This window comes from Martes martes, assembly GCF_963455335.1.
Source record: "Martes martes genome assembly, chromosome: X".
In the NCBI taxonomy this organism is placed as follows: Eukaryota; Metazoa; Chordata; class Mammalia; order Carnivora; family Mustelidae; genus Martes; species Martes martes.
In genome coordinates this window covers 121,352,156-121,367,327 of record NC_137897.1, presented here as the reverse complement: position 1 = coordinate 121,367,327, position 15,172 = coordinate 121,352,156, and the positions used below count along the sequence as shown (strand labels likewise).

At 45.5% G+C, this 15,172-nt stretch overlaps 1 protein-coding gene across 2 annotated transcripts in view; it reads left to right on the top strand.

Annotated features, from left to right (window-relative positions):
* The window catches only part of F8 (coagulation factor VIII), a 111,613-nt gene extending 99,758 nt beyond the window's left edge, over nucleotides 1-11,855 (top strand). Inside the window, exons 23-26 of one of the 2 annotated variants that reach the window (XM_080831254.1) lie at nucleotides 1,819-1,963; nucleotides 2,303-2,451; nucleotides 3,111-3,287; nucleotides 9,765-11,855. In XM_080831254.1, the coding sequence (XP_080687380.1) occupies nucleotides 1,819-1,963; nucleotides 2,303-2,451; nucleotides 3,111-3,287; nucleotides 9,765-9,920 (627 nt within the window). In that variant the 3' untranslated portion in view covers nucleotides 9,921-11,855. The remainder of the gene's footprint in view (nucleotides 1-1,818; nucleotides 1,964-2,302; nucleotides 2,452-3,110; nucleotides 3,288-9,764) is intronic. The other variant, XM_080831255.1, reaches the window with a different exon arrangement.
* The last annotated feature ends 3,317 nt before the right edge of the window (nucleotides 11,856-15,172 follow it).

Below are 15,172 nucleotides of genomic sequence, written 5' to 3'. Positions count from 1 at the left end.
TTTTTTCTGAGTGCTTTTTCTACATCAATTGAGAGGATCCCATGGGCTTTTTCACCTTTGTTTCATTGCTTTAGTGTTAAGTAATTTTCTTACGTTGAAGCATCTTTGTATTCCTGGGAGAATTCCTACTTAGACATGAAATGTAATATTTATAATGTGCTGCTGGATTCGGTTTGCTAAAATTATTTGAGGATTTCTGCATCTATATTCTTTTTTTTTAAAGATTTTCTTTATTTATTTGAGATAGAGAGCAGAAGCAGGGAGGAGAATCAGAGGGAGAGGGAGAAGCAGACTCCCCATTGAACAGGGAGCCCAACACGGGGCTTATTCTCAGGCCCCTGGGATTATGACCCGAGCAAAAGACAGGTACTCAACCAACTGAGCCACCCAGGCACCCCTATATTCTTTTTTTAAAGATTTTATTTATTTATTTGAGAGAGTGAGTGTGAGCAAGCAAGAGAGAGAACACCAGTGGGGAGAGGAGCAGAGGGAGAACAAAAAGCAGACTCCCCACTGAGCAGGGAGCCCAACGTGTGGCTCGATCCTAGGACTGAAGGTTCATGACCTGAGCCAAAGACAGATGTTTCACCAACTGAGCCACCCAGGTGTCCCTCCATATTCTTCTTCTTCTTCTTTTTAAGGACTTTATTTATTTGACAGAGAGAGAGAGATCACAAGTAGGCAGAGAGGCAGGCAGAGAGAGAGGGGGAAGCAGGCTCCCTGCCGAGCAGAGAGCCTGACGTGGGGCTTGATCCCAGGACCCTGGGATCATGACCCGAGCCGAAGGCAGAGGCTTTAACCCACTGAGCCACCCTGGCGCCCCCATATTCTTCTTTTAGAGATTTTTTAATTTATTATCTGAGAGAGAGAGAGAATGAGTGGGGGCGGGCAGAGTGAGAGGAAGAAGCAGACTCCCCACTGAATAAGGAGCCCATTGTGGGGCTCGATCCCAGGATTCTATAATCGTGATCTGAGCTGAAGGCAGACACTTACCCACCTGAGCCATCCAGGTGCCCCGGCAAACAATTTCTTAGAAAATTCCCCATAATACTATAACTCTGATGTTTGATTATTTAACAGACACGTTAATCCCTGCTTTAGCATATTCAAGCAGATACAAATCGCAAGTGTTTTGTAAAGGATAATTTTCAACTTCCGTTATACTGTATGCCATGGTTTAAATCTAAGCCGTTTGAATAGGCATTGCTATCACGTTTCTCAAACCGTGTTCCTTTTCCTTTAAATATGCCATGCACTTTCCTCTGGAACCTAAACTTGTCAAGGTCTTAAACCCCACATGTTGTATGTTAACATGTGTCTCACGAATTCATATACAATGAATTATTAATTAAAGCCTGACAGTTCATGCAGACACACACACACACACATACACCCCACATTCCTGGAAGGTTGCTCAGAGGCTGTGGGGCAGGGTGCTGACTCTGCCCTGAACTAGTGCTTCTCAAACTTTGCATTCTGATTCAGTAGACCTGGAACAGAGCCCAGATGCAGGATTTCTAACTGCTCCCAGGTGATGCTCAGACTGCTGGGTTAGCAGAGCCCTAAATGGCTTCTTCAACCTTGCTGAGCCTTTTACAAGACCCCAGAGCAGAAGAGCACTTCACTGGCCCCGACTTCTTCCAGGGGTTTCTCTCCTTGTGTTCCACTCTAACATCCTGTCTAGCCAGAAGGGTTTTACTTGAGTGTTGAATGCTGTTGAGAAACGTGCAAAGCAAAATTAGAGGGAAGATGTGATTGGGAGGAATTGCTTTGTACTGTCTCCACTTTCCACGTACCTGTGCTAATCCCTCCCTACAGGTCTTCTTTGGCAATGTGGATTCATCCGGGATAAAACACAATATTTTTAACCCTCCAATCATTGCTCGGTACATCCGTTTGCACCCAACACATTACAGCATCCGCAGCACTCTTCGCATGGAGCTGATGGGCTGTGATTTAAACAGTAAGTGCCGAGCCGTCATGGGTCCTCCCATCTCCCAACCCTGGGCAGGATGAGTGACTGTCCTGTCGTTCTCAAGAGTAGGGGGGTTTCCCAGGACACAAAACAGTTAATGCTAAAACCAGTGCAGTCCTGGCCAAACCGAGGACTTGGTCACTATAAGCCTGGGGTTCAGACAGACCTGGGAAGAGCTGACTCAGAAATGAGGGGCTTGTCAGGCTAACAGTAACAGAATCGATGCAGAAGTTAATGCCTGGGAAGTGACGTCCTGATGACGGTCACCCTGGAGCGTCAGTGGACGCAGGCATCTTCTGACGACTACAGTCCTTCCGTTTCTCCGAGGTTGCAGCATGCCATTGGGAATGGAGAATAAAGCGATAGCAGACGCCCAGATTACTGCCTCATCCTACCTGAACAGCATGTTTGCCACTTGGTCTCCGTCCCAAGCCCGACTACACCTGCAGGGGAGAGCTAACGCCTGGAGGCCTCAGGTAAGAGGCAGCAGATGCGCCGTCTAACTGATGCAGAGGAGGGGTGCAGGTCGGGAAAGGACAGAGAAGGTCCTTGACTGTTTCTTTAAAGGCATTTCTGTCACCTGATTGTTCCCAAAGGTGCCAGGGTGGTTGTGTCTGGGGGGAGAAATCCGCACAGCATTTGTTGGGAGAAGTGATCCCTAACTGAGCCCCGGGGCAGCAGAATCTCTCTAGCGATACTGGCTGATGTCTGTGACAGAACCGTGGTGGCCGAAGTCAGTCTGGCAGACCCGTATCAACAACTGGGCCTCTTTGCACATTTTTTAGTGCCTCAAAGGAAAGTGGCTGTCATGTACAGTTCGCTGGGCACAGTTGTTTTCCCAGAACCACTGAATTTGTGATTCTTCAGTCCCTAAATAGCTCTTATAAGTCCGTCTGTATAGGGCCTGTATATTCATTTACTGGGCTCCTATTAAATGGCAGACCCTGAGAGCACAGGGACGAATCATGAAAAATTGCAGCAGTGAGGTTGCCTAGAGTCTAAGAAGGGAGATTGACAAAGAGACCGTTAAAATGCAGAGTGGTGCCTGCTCTGACGTGGTGGGGAAGAAAGGAGTTGGGGATTTCTGGGAGCAAATAGTAACCAACAGGTTACTAGTCTAACTGACTTTCCCCAGGCAAATAATCCAAAAGAGTGGCTGCAAGTGGACTTCCAGAAGACAATGAAAGTCACAGGAGTAATCACGCAGGGGGTGAAGTCTCTCCTCACCAACATGTACGTGAAGGAGTTCCTCATCGCCAGCAGTCAAGACGGCCACAGCTGGACTCTTTTTCTTCAGAATGGCCAAGTAAAGGTATGCCAGTCTCATGGGAGAGACACAAAATCTCTCCTAGGGCTGGACATTTAGAAACATAACAAGGTTGATATAGGATCAAACTTTCAGGACACATTTTATTGAGTATCTGTAGCAATAGGACACCATGAAAGGCATTTGGGGAGGACACGGTGACTCCAAGCAAGGATGTACAATCCCAGGAAAGAGGAGAGGAGAGCCAAAAGTTGATTATCCTGTGGATGTCGACGTCATCCAGGATGATGGCAAGAAGCAGGGGTGAAGAAGAATGAGAGTTATTTGCCAGATGTTTAAAGATGACTGTGTCCTCATCAGCAACTTAGATGCCCGAACCTCGTTGACCTTTAACATACGGGACCCAGACAGTCTTCCTCCTTGATGAGGGTTTGCTGGATAAGTCGACCAATTATGGTAATTAGAGGACATGACAAAAGTCTTGAGATCTCATGAGTCGTGAGAGAACGAATAGTTCATCTCTTTTCCTTTTTACCAAGAATTAATCATGGTACGGCCCTTATCCATCTCCCTGGCACAGTCTTTTGCCACTTGCTCCTTTGCTTTCTAAGCTCCCCTCATACTCAGGTCCCTAAAATCAGCATGTTCTTTCTCACACCAGGCTTTTATACATACTGTTTATTCTTCCTAGAACACTTCTCCTCTTAGGTACTTTGCACCACCCCTTTTTCTTGGCTGATTCTTTAAGTCTCAGATAAACATCATCTCCAGGAGGAATTCCCTGGTCCTCCAATGCTGCGTTAGACTTCCACTTCTGGTGGCTCAGTGGACCAGGATATAGATAATCTATATTCCAAAAGACATTCCCATTTTTAAAAGGGTTTATCTCTGATACATGCTACCATATGGATGAACCTTAAATGCATTATGTTAAATGAAATAGGCCACACCCCACAATGGGGCTTGGGGCATGTGGCAGACCAAAATAGGCCAGACACAAAAGGACAAGAGTTGTATGAGTCCATTTCCATGACTGTACTAGTGAGCCTTCTCCAGAGAAACAGAACTGATAGAGTGTGTGTGTATGTATGTCTGTGTATAAAGAGATAATTGTAAGGAACTGGCTCATGGTTATGAAGGCTGACGAGTCCCAAGATCTGCAGGGTGAACCAGCAAGCTGGAGACCCAGGAGTACCAAGGGTCGAGTTCCGTCTGAGTCCAAAAGCCTGAGAACCAAGACAGGTGATAGTGTAAATTCCAGGCTGAAGGCCAGCAGGCTCAAGACTTAGGAAGGGTTAGGGTTAGGGTTAGGGTTAGTCAGGGTTAGTTTGAGCCCCAAAGCTAGGAAAGCCCATGTCCCAGTTAAAGGCAGTCAGGCAGGAAGAGTTCTCTTGTATTTAAAGGAAGGTCAGCCTTTTTGTTCTATTCAGGCTTTCAAACAATTGGAGGGCAATCTGCTTTTTTCATGCTACCATTTGAATGTTAATCTCATCCAAAAACATCCTCAGCAACACACCCAGAATAGTTTGACCAAATATCCAGGCACCTCCTACCTAGTCAAGTTGACACACAAAATTAACAATTATAGGGGTGCCTGAGTGGCTCAGTGGGTAAAGCTGCTGCCTTTGGCTCAGGTCATGATCCCAGGATCCCAGGATCAAGTCCCACATGCGGCTCCATGCTCAGCGGGGAACCTGCTTCTCTCTCTGCCTCTCCCTGCCACTGTGCCTGCTTGTGCGCACGCGCTCTCTCTCTCTGACAAATAAGTAAATAAAATCTTTTAAAAAATTAACAATGAGGCAGCTGGAAGGGCAAGTTCATGGAGACTGAAAGTAGAACAGAGAGGTCACCAAAGACTTGGGGGAGAGGATAATGGAGAGTTACTCTCTAATGCATTGAGTTTCAGTTTTGCAAGATGAAGAATTCTGGAGATGGACGGTGGTGATGCTTGTACAACATCGTGAATCTATTTAATGCCACTGAATTGTACACTTAAAACTGGTCAAAATGGTAAATTCTATGTTATGTATATATTACCACAATAAAAAGTCTATCTCACTTACAGTACATACTTCTTTTTTAAAATATATTTTATTTTTTTATTTGAGAGGGAGAGAGAGCGCAAGCAAGAGCATAAGAACAGGCAGAGGGAGAAATGGGCTTCCCGCAGGGCAGGGAGCCCGACGTGGGGCTCAATCCCAGGACCCCAGGATCATGGCCTGAGCTGAAGGCACATGCTTAACCGACTGAACCACCCAGACACCCTATAGCACATACTTCTTAATGCATTGTTACACTTGGTAAGGAAAGGGGACTCTCCATCCTCCTCACCAACGAGAACAACAACAACAAAAACCCATGAGCTTTGATTTGAAAATAATGAGCTGAAATCAGAGCAAAGAGAGGTAAAATATGAGAAAATGTAAAATGGATGAACTTTCCCAAAGGAAAATACTTATATTAGTATTGTTATTAAGACCAAGCTTTGAGCAAAATGCCAGGAGAACTGAATGCATTAAGTAATGAACCCCAGAAGAGATAAAGTAGTTGTGGGTTAGTAGCAGCTCCGGGCCTCTGGCAGAACTGTGCTCAAGTCCGCTCAGAAGAAAGCACTCCCAGTGTAGGTCTCCAAGGTTCCCACATGCTAAAATGATAAGATCATAAATACTAGCAAACACACAAGACACCAAACAACTTGACCACAAGTGAGCCCCTCCGGCTGGCTCAGTCGGTAGAGCATATGACTCTTGATCTCAGAGGCATGAGGTCAAACCCCCAAGCTGGGTGTGGAGCCGACTTTTTAGAAAAATTTTATTTGAGAGAGAGAGAGAACACACAAGCAGGGGGAGGGGCAGAGGGAAAAGGAGAAGCAGACGCCCCGCCGAGCAGAGAGCCTGACACGGGCTCAATCTCCAGAACCCCGGATCATGACCTGAGCCGAAAGCAGACGCTCAACCAACTGAGCCACCCAGGCGCCCCAGGTGTACAGCCGACTTTCAATTCTTTTTTTTTTTAAGATTCTATTTATTTATTTGACAGACCGAGATCACAAGCAGGCAGAGAGGCAGGCAGAGACAGAGAGAAAGGAGGAAGCAGGCTCCCTGCTGAGCAGAGAGCCCGATGCGGGGCTCGATCCCAGGACCCTGGGATCATGACCCGAGCCAAAGGCAGAGGCTTTAACCCACTGAGCCACCCAGGCGCCCCTAGAGCCGACTTTCAAAAAAAAATTAATTAAATTTTAAAAAAAACAAGTAAGCAGAAACAATCAATACATAAATACATACATACATAATACATACACAATCCAAAAACATCAGATATTGATGAACTATGAAAACATAAGAATAAATGACAAACTATCCAAAATTATTAGGTTGTTTTGGGAAAACAAAAGTACTTTTAGAAATGAAGAACATAGGGGCACCTGGGTGGCTCAGTCGGTTGAGTGTTTGCCTTTGGCTTGGGTCACGGTCCGGAGGTCCTGGGATCGAGTCCTGCATCGGACTCCTTGCTCAACAGGGGAGCCTGCTTCTCCCTCTCCCTCTGCCTACCACTCCCCCTGCTTGTGCTCTCTCTTTCTCTCTCTCTCTCTCTTGCTCTCTCTGTGTCAAATAAGTAAATAAAATCTTTTTAAAAAATGAAAAACACAGTTGCTGAAGCTTGAAAATCAAAGAAAAATTTAACAGCCGATTAGACATAGCCAAAGAGAATTTAGTCAATCAGAAGATATAGCTGAAGAAATTACCTAGGACGGAGCACAGAGACAAGACATCTAATAGGAAATTACATAACTGTGATCCCAGAATGAAAGGGACAATATAGTGGAGAAATGGCCAAATGTTAACTTTCAAAAGAAAACTGCCAGTTATTTTATCGGCAAAAATGGATTTTATACAGAAAGGGGGAAGCTGGGATAAACCAGAAGTTGGAAGTGTAGTGGTTTCTCATTGGCTGAGTTCTGACTGTCTCCTATGGGCTGGGCTGCTGCCAGGATGAGGGTGGACGAGAGGCGAACCTTCCTTCCGTCCTTCTCTGGTAGGAAAGTTGTTAAGAAAGCCATCTCTTCCTGTGGGATTTTCAGTTGAGGACAAGCGGTAAGGTGTGTGAGCTCACCCTGCTGGCCTCCTGACTCCATTCTAAAGGGGTCTCCTTTTATTAATTTTCACAAAACAAACAAGGACAACCACTTTTGCCACTTCTATTCAACATTTTACTGGAAGTTATAACCAGAGAAATTAGTCAAGAAAAAGAAATAAAAGGCATCTAAATTGGAAAGGAAGAAATGAATCTCTCTTCACCGATGCTATGAATATGTATTATTAATTGCATAAAACCACCCATAACTCATCTACAGAATAGCGAGAATACAAAGAATCCTGTGAGTTGCTGTTTAGAAGGAAGTAGGGACTAAACCAGCAAAGCCAGCTGAGCTGGCTTCCGAGCGCACTTTGGAGCGTCTAGGAGAGACTGTTCAAAAAAAGAGAAATGCTGAGTGGTAGAAAACAAATAAAATCACTCTGGAGAGAGAAATTCCCACACAGAGAGAAGAAATGTTAACATTCAAGACCTGCGGGTCAGAGCACTGGCTTCTGGAACTGAAAGAAAAGTACCGAGAGTGTGCGGGACTAGAGGTGACACCATTCCTGGTGAAGGGGGATATGCCTGCTGGAGGCTTGGGGATGAACAACTGGTGGAGATCAAGTGACCTATGAAAGCAAAAGCAAACCCTGTCGCAGACGCCGGCCCCCTTTCCGGCCCACCTGCTAAAGATATTGCACTTCACTTTATCAACAGTAGAGGATGCTCTTGGACTAATGAACCTACTGCTCCACGCTACAGAAGACCGTCTGTTATTGCTGGAACAAGAAATTAGAAAGAATTTCTAAATGAACAGAAAACACCAGATGAGCTAAAAGGTATTATTGTTCTTGATTGTTCACTGCCCACTTTCCTGAAAACTCCATTGACTTTGGGCTTGGCAACAGTCCTCATTTTGACCAATGGAATGTAAGTCCAAACAGAAACTTGACATGTGTGTGTTGGATTCAGTGTCTTGTGCTTTTGCCATGAGATAACAGCGTCCAATGTGAGATGACACACTGAACAGGAGCCTCGGCCTGGGGCAGAGCTTTGTCTGTAGGCCCCATTTCCCAGTCAGAGGAAGTTGGGGTACTTAGAAAGCTTACTGATTCCAAAGCTGGACCAGAGAAAGTGCCAGGTACCTGCAGAACACCTTGACGCTCGAATACATGGACGCTAATGGCGTTCTTACAAGGAGGACACAAGAGCTGGGTGGAAAGGGTTCCTGCTGGCCAAATTTGAGACAATTTGAGCATCAGAAAGAATAATGATGCTAACAGATTACAGTCCATACAAGAAAGAAGGAATGCAGGAGTCCAGAATCATAGTTACAAATACAAAGGGGGAGGAGGAACTTTTCTCCACTGAATTCCAGCTACTAAATGTAGAAGAAATGACAAAATTAGGAAATCAATTTGCAGTCATCAATATACTATTCCTACTGAATGCTGAAAGCATGCGATGAAAGCTGGGGAATCTTTACATGGTCTAGAGGTATCATTCTGCAGATGGTTAGAGAAGGGAAATGATCACCTCCATAACAGAGTGATCTGGTGGGCCACCTTTCCCATGTGATCAAACTTCGCATCATCAATTTATGTGACAAACTAATATCATGTGTCCCGTGATGTGATGTAAGGGGAAGGACACATCATACACTAGGTTTTCTCACTAAAAATGTTTAACCAAGGGGCACCTGGTGGTGCAGTTGGTTAAGCCTGAGACTGTTGGTAGAGGCTGAGGTTGTGATCTCAGGGTCGTGACATTCCCTCTGCCCCTCCCGGTTGGGCTCTCTCTCGTTTTCTCTCTCTGTCTCTAAAAGAAAGAAAGAAATGTTAAAAAAATATTTAACCAAAATCTAATGAGAAGACAGTCACACACATTTAGAATGTGGGCCATTCTACAACACAAGTCCTAGACACTTGAACATGTCGGTGTCTGGAAGGAAAAAAAAGTCCAGAAACTAGGAGTCTGTTCTGGATTAAAGGTGGTTTAAAGAGATCATAAGTAAATGTGATGTGTAATTTTTATTAGATTCTGGATTGGAAAAATTGTGTAAGGATATCGTATTGGTAACTGGAAATTTTTAAACATTAGGCTCTATTATATCAGCATGACGTTTGACGGACATGATAATGTTATTCTTTGATTACAAACACCCTTATTCTCAGGTAGTTCAGAAGACGTGTGCGTGCCTGTGTGTGTGTGGAAGCGCGTGTGGAGAAATGGAGACATTCGTGAGTGCGGGTGAAGGATCTGCGTGTTCGTGGCATCATTCCCTCGGGGACAGGTGCCGAGGCGGGTGCGGGCCGCGCTGCGGGCGCGGGTAGGGGCCTGCGGCTGCCACAGTGGGAGGCCCGGGGGCCAGTCGGGGGCAGGGGGGTAAGCGTCGTAACGTCCCTCCCGTCAGACAACCAATACGTGCCGTCCTCCTTCTTGCAGGCTTTTCGGGGAAATCAAGACTCCTTCACCCCCGTGGTGAATCCTCTGGACCCGCCGCTCCTGACGCGCTACCTTCGAATTTATCCGCAGAGCTGGGCGCGCCAGATCGCTCTGCGGCTGGAGGTGCTGGGCTGTGAGGCAGAGCAGCGGCCATGAGCGCCCGGGCCCCGCCCCGCCCCGCCCCGCCCCGCCGCTTCCGCCTCCCGGGCCCCGCCCCCGGCTTCCGGTCCCGAGCCCCGCCCCTGGCTTCCGGTCCCGCGTGTGTGAACAGCGCGGTCCCAGCAGACGTGCCATATCGGTCGGCTCCCCGCGTCGCGAGGAAAGGAGGGAGCCGTCTGGAAAGCGGCCTCCTCCTGACAAGTCGGGCCGCCCACGGCCAACCCTTTCTTTCTTATGGAAAAACAGGCTGTTAAAGTTGGCAGGAGATCCTCGTGACGTAAGCACCTCAGATTAGGCTTCATACATTTCAAATAAAACTCATGTGTTCCTTCCCCTGGTGAGGCCTGGAGCAAAACACGTCTGGGGGGCACGTCGCCGCCGCCAGGAAGCAAGTCATTTCAACAAGCAGCAAACTACATAATGTAAGAACCAGCACCAAAAGTCGCTTTCGCCTCCTCACAGCTGTGGGTATGGATGGCTGTGATCACCTCGGTCCGTCGGACTCGCGCCTCAAACAGACGCGTGGGTGGGCGCACGAGCCCCGGTCCCTGCCGGTCGCAGCCGGTCGCAGCCGGTCGCAGACCGCACGGGCCTGAATGCACATGCGCGCTTTGCTGACCAGCGTGTCCACAGATCAGAGTTTTGAAGGGGCACATGGCTTTGAAGAGTTCAAGCTAACCTCAGAAAGATGTACAAGTACAGCCATTTGGCCTTAATTCTAGCCAACAAGTAAAGCAGTAGGTTACGATCCCGTGTGTAAAATGACAGCATCCCCTTGAAATTTATGGGGACCGGGAAAGCTGAAACTCAGGGCGGTGAAGGGCAGGTATTCCCACTGAGAAACGAGGGGCACCCATGGGCGTCTAGAGACGAGCCTCCACCTTGCCCGGATCTCCCGCCGGGGGCTTCTCCCACCAGCATATCCCAGACGGTGGCGGCTAGAGGCAAGGACAGGCCACTGAGCAGCGGCAGGAAGCAGCCACGGTTGGCAATTTGCAAACAGGGTTAACCCTGTTTGGAGGAGGAAAATGTGTTACAAACTCAGAAGAAGTAAGAAAATAGATGCTTTTTTCCCAAGCTCGAGCGTTTTCTAACAATCCTGCTGCACACTGACGTGACTTTCCGGGGAAGCACAGCGTAGCTGTCGCAGTGGGATCACAGACCACGACCCACGAGGGTACAAAGGTTTATAATTCTGTAAGACTGTAACGTTAGAGGTTATTGCAGAAATCAATACATTGCTTTCCTTAACAGCCTGGTAGAGAAGTGAACCCCACAGGTGATACGCTTTTATTTCCTGGGACCGGGTTAGCGCCCTTGTCGTGGCCATCTTTCCCTACCGACTGGATATGTCTCTATTGCTCCAGTGCTCCTGCACCCAGGCCTTTTGTCTTCCTGCTGGTTTCCTCAATAACTACTTAAATAAAACCTTGGCACATACAAACAGATGGTTTCGAGAGCTGTATTTTTGCCCTGGAAATAAAAATGTGGACACTGACTTACAGAGGGCACGAGCTGCAATGAGCAGGTGATGTGACAGGCAACAAGGAATCATGGAACACTGCACCAAAAATTGACGAAGGATGGTATGGTGATCACGGAACATGATTAAAAAACAGCAGACACACGAAATAGCAGGATGGACTTCCGAAAACCAAATTGGTGAGTTAGAAAATCAAATTAAATTGAGGTCAGAGTAGAAAGTGAGATCAATTATGAGAGGTAAAATAAAATTTTAAAAATTAGAAATGGAGCTTTGATCCAGGAGCAGACTTTATAGAGAGACTGAAAGAGAAATGGGCGTTCCAAGGTGAGTAAGTTCTAGAGCTGTGCTGTATAATATTCTATATTGTGTATGTGTTGGGCAATTCAACATTTCACAGGGTAAACTATGTTAAGTGTTCTTACCACAATAAAAATTGAAAGTTCCTGAAAGGTCCGATTCAATGTGGTCAAATAAAACAATAGGAAAAAATTCTTTGGGATAAATTAACAATAATCATCAAACAAACTTGAATCTTCGGATCCAACTCTCATACTGCAAAACAAAATTAAAGAAACACCAGAACAAAACACAGCCTGGGGCTTTGCTAAATTCCAAGGGTAATGGAGAAAAATGAGAATGTGCATTGTTTACTGTCATAAACCAAGTCAAGTAGCAAAACAGACACTATTGCTAGCACCAGAAAACCCACACTATGTTATAATGCTGATTGAGTTACTTACAAAAGCACTGAGATCATAGCAACGTAATTATCAGAAGATCGGGAGACATGGGGTGCCTCAGTGGCTCAGTGGGTTAAAGCCTCGGCCTTCAGCTCAGGTCATGATCCCAGGGTCCTGGGATCGAGCCCCACATCGAGCTCTTTGCTCTGCGGAGAGCCTGCTTCCTCCTCTCTCTGCCTGCCTCTCTGCCTACTTGTGATCTCTGTCTGTCAAATAAATAAATAAATCTTAAAAAAAAAAGATCGGGAAACAAATTCACTCTCCTATGACAAATATAGTCTCTAACTCTAAGTGAACAAATGTAATTTTCTGTCACAAACATTTTATCAAACATAATCTCAAGGTTACAAGCCAACAATCTTTGGAAGATACATATTAAAACAAGTCTATCTTCCAATGTTCTAACCAAGTTTAGGGCTGCCTGGGTGGCTCAGTCGATTGGGAGTCCACCTTCGCCTTGGGTCATGATCTGGGGTCCTGGGATCCAGCCCCAAATTGAGCCCTGTATCAGGCTCCCTGCTCCCTTTCTTTTTTATCCCCCCCCCTCTGCCTGCTGTGCTCCCCCGACTCATGTTCTCTCTCCATCTTTCTCTCTCAAATAAATAAATCTTTTTTTTTTAAAGAGAAGTTTAGTGAAAAGACTATATAGAAATCCAGCTTTATGATGACAAGATACAGATTCAGACTTAACTTTATTGTTTATAAAATGACTGTAACAATTTCTGCCCTTCTTTTTTTTTTTTAAAGATTTTTATTTATTTATTTGACAGACAGAGATCACAAGTAGTCAGAGAGGCAGGCAGAGAGGGAGAGACGAGGAAGCAGGCTCCCCGCGGAGCAGAGAGCCTGATGCGGGGCTCAATTGCAGGACCCTGAGATCATGACCTGAGCTGAAGGCAGAGGCTTTAAACCACTGAGCCACCCAGGCACCCAATTTCTACCCTTCTTCCTCGACCTTCTCATCACAGGGTGATGACTGACAGTGCTCCTAGAAACTTTGGGTACAATTTTATCTGTATTTATCTGTATTTATCTGTATTTATCTGTATTGCTAACCAAGACTGAAACTATAATTAATTTATCGAGAGATATCTTTTTTTTAAAAGATTTTATTTATTTGACAGAGAGAGAGAGATATATCAAAGTAGACAGAGAGGCAGGCAGAGAGAGGGGGGAAGCAGGCTTCCTGCTGAGCAAAGAGCTCGATGTGGGGCTCAATCCCACGACGCTGAGATCATGACCTCAGCCGAAGGCAGAGGCTTAACCCACTGAGCCACCCAGGCGCCCCTACTGAGAGATATCTTAAAAGACCTAAATAATTGGAATTAGAAAACTTAATGTTACAAAGATGCCGGTTCTTCACAGAGAGATCTCTAGATTCAACACAATCTCAATCTAAATTCCAGCATTTTCTCATTGTGGAATCAAGCATGTGGAAATGTAAAAGGTCAAGAATAGCCAAAATATTCCTGATATAAGATATCAGATATCGGGGTGCCTGGGTGGCTCAGTGGGTTAAAGCCGCTGCCTTCGGCTCAGGTCATGATCCCAGCATCCTGGGATCGAGCCCCACATTGGGCTCTCTGCTCAGCAGGGAGCCTGCTTCTCCCTCTCTCTCTCTCTGCCTGCCTCTCCGCCTACTTGTGATCTGTCAAATAAATAAATAAAATCTTTAAAAAAAGATATCAGATATTTTATTTTATTTATAAAGATTTCATTTATTTATTCATGAGAGACAGAGAGAGAGGCAGCGGGAGAATCAGATTCTCTGCTCGAGCAGGGAGCCTGATGCAGGACTTGATCCCAGGACTTTGGTACCATGACCTGGGCCGAAGGCAGACACTTAACCAACTGAGCCACTCAGGCGCCCTATTTTATTTCATTTTCTAAGATTTTTAATTTATTTTTAAGTAAGCTCTATACCCAGCATGGGGCTCAAACTCACAACTCTGAGATCAAGAGTCACATGCTCTACTGACTGAACCAGGCAAATGCCCCAGAAACATTTATTTTAAAGCCATAGTAATTGGGGAGCCTGGGTGGTTCAGTCATTAAGTGTCTACCTTCGGCTCAGGTCATGATCCCAGCGTCCTGGGATCGAGCCCTGCATCAGGCCCCCTGCTAGGTGGGAAACCTGCTTCTCCCTCTCCCTCTCCCCCTGCTTGTGTTCCTTCCCTCGCTGTGTTTCTCTCTGTCAAATAAATAAATAAAATCTTTAAAAAAACAAAGTCACGGTAATTAAGACAATGTGCTATTGACACAAGGACAGATCAATAGACTAGTGGAACTTATTAAAATCCAGAAGTAGACCCACATTATATATGGACACGATTTATGATAAAATAGCTCTCCAGAACAGTAGTACCAGGTCAACCAAAAATCCATGTGAAAAATTGAAATTTGGGGCACATAGCCGGCTCAGTCAGTAGAGGATGTGACTCTTGATCTCAGAGTTGTGCACGTTGAGGGTAGTGATTACTAAAAATAAGTAAATCAATAAACTTAAAAAAAGCTATTTTTTAAGAAATAAAATTTGACACCTTCCTTGCTCTATATGAAAATAAAGTCAGTTTTAGGTTAATTAAACCTCTAGACCAGCAAACAATGAAACTTCTAGGAGGGTCATAGATAAGTTTCTTAGACAGCATCCCCAAAACCACTAACCATGAAGGAAAAGATTGATCAATTTGACCACATTTAAATTCGGAGCTTCTGTTCCATTCACAGAGTGGGAGGAAATATTTGCAGTATGTACAATTGACGAATGCATAGGGAGCAGGTGGCACTCTCTTCTGCTGTTTATTTATTTTAGGAGATAATCTGGCATAATCTACTGAAGTCGGGCATGTAAATGCCCTACGATGATTCTCTTGGATAATGACCTAAGAGTAGAATTGCCATGTGAACCAGGAGACAGCTCCAAACTGGAAACTGGCCTTATTGCATATGTTTCCTAGTGGCTCTGTTTTTTTAAAGATTTTATTTATTTATTTGACAGAAAGAGAGAAAGCACACAAGCAGGG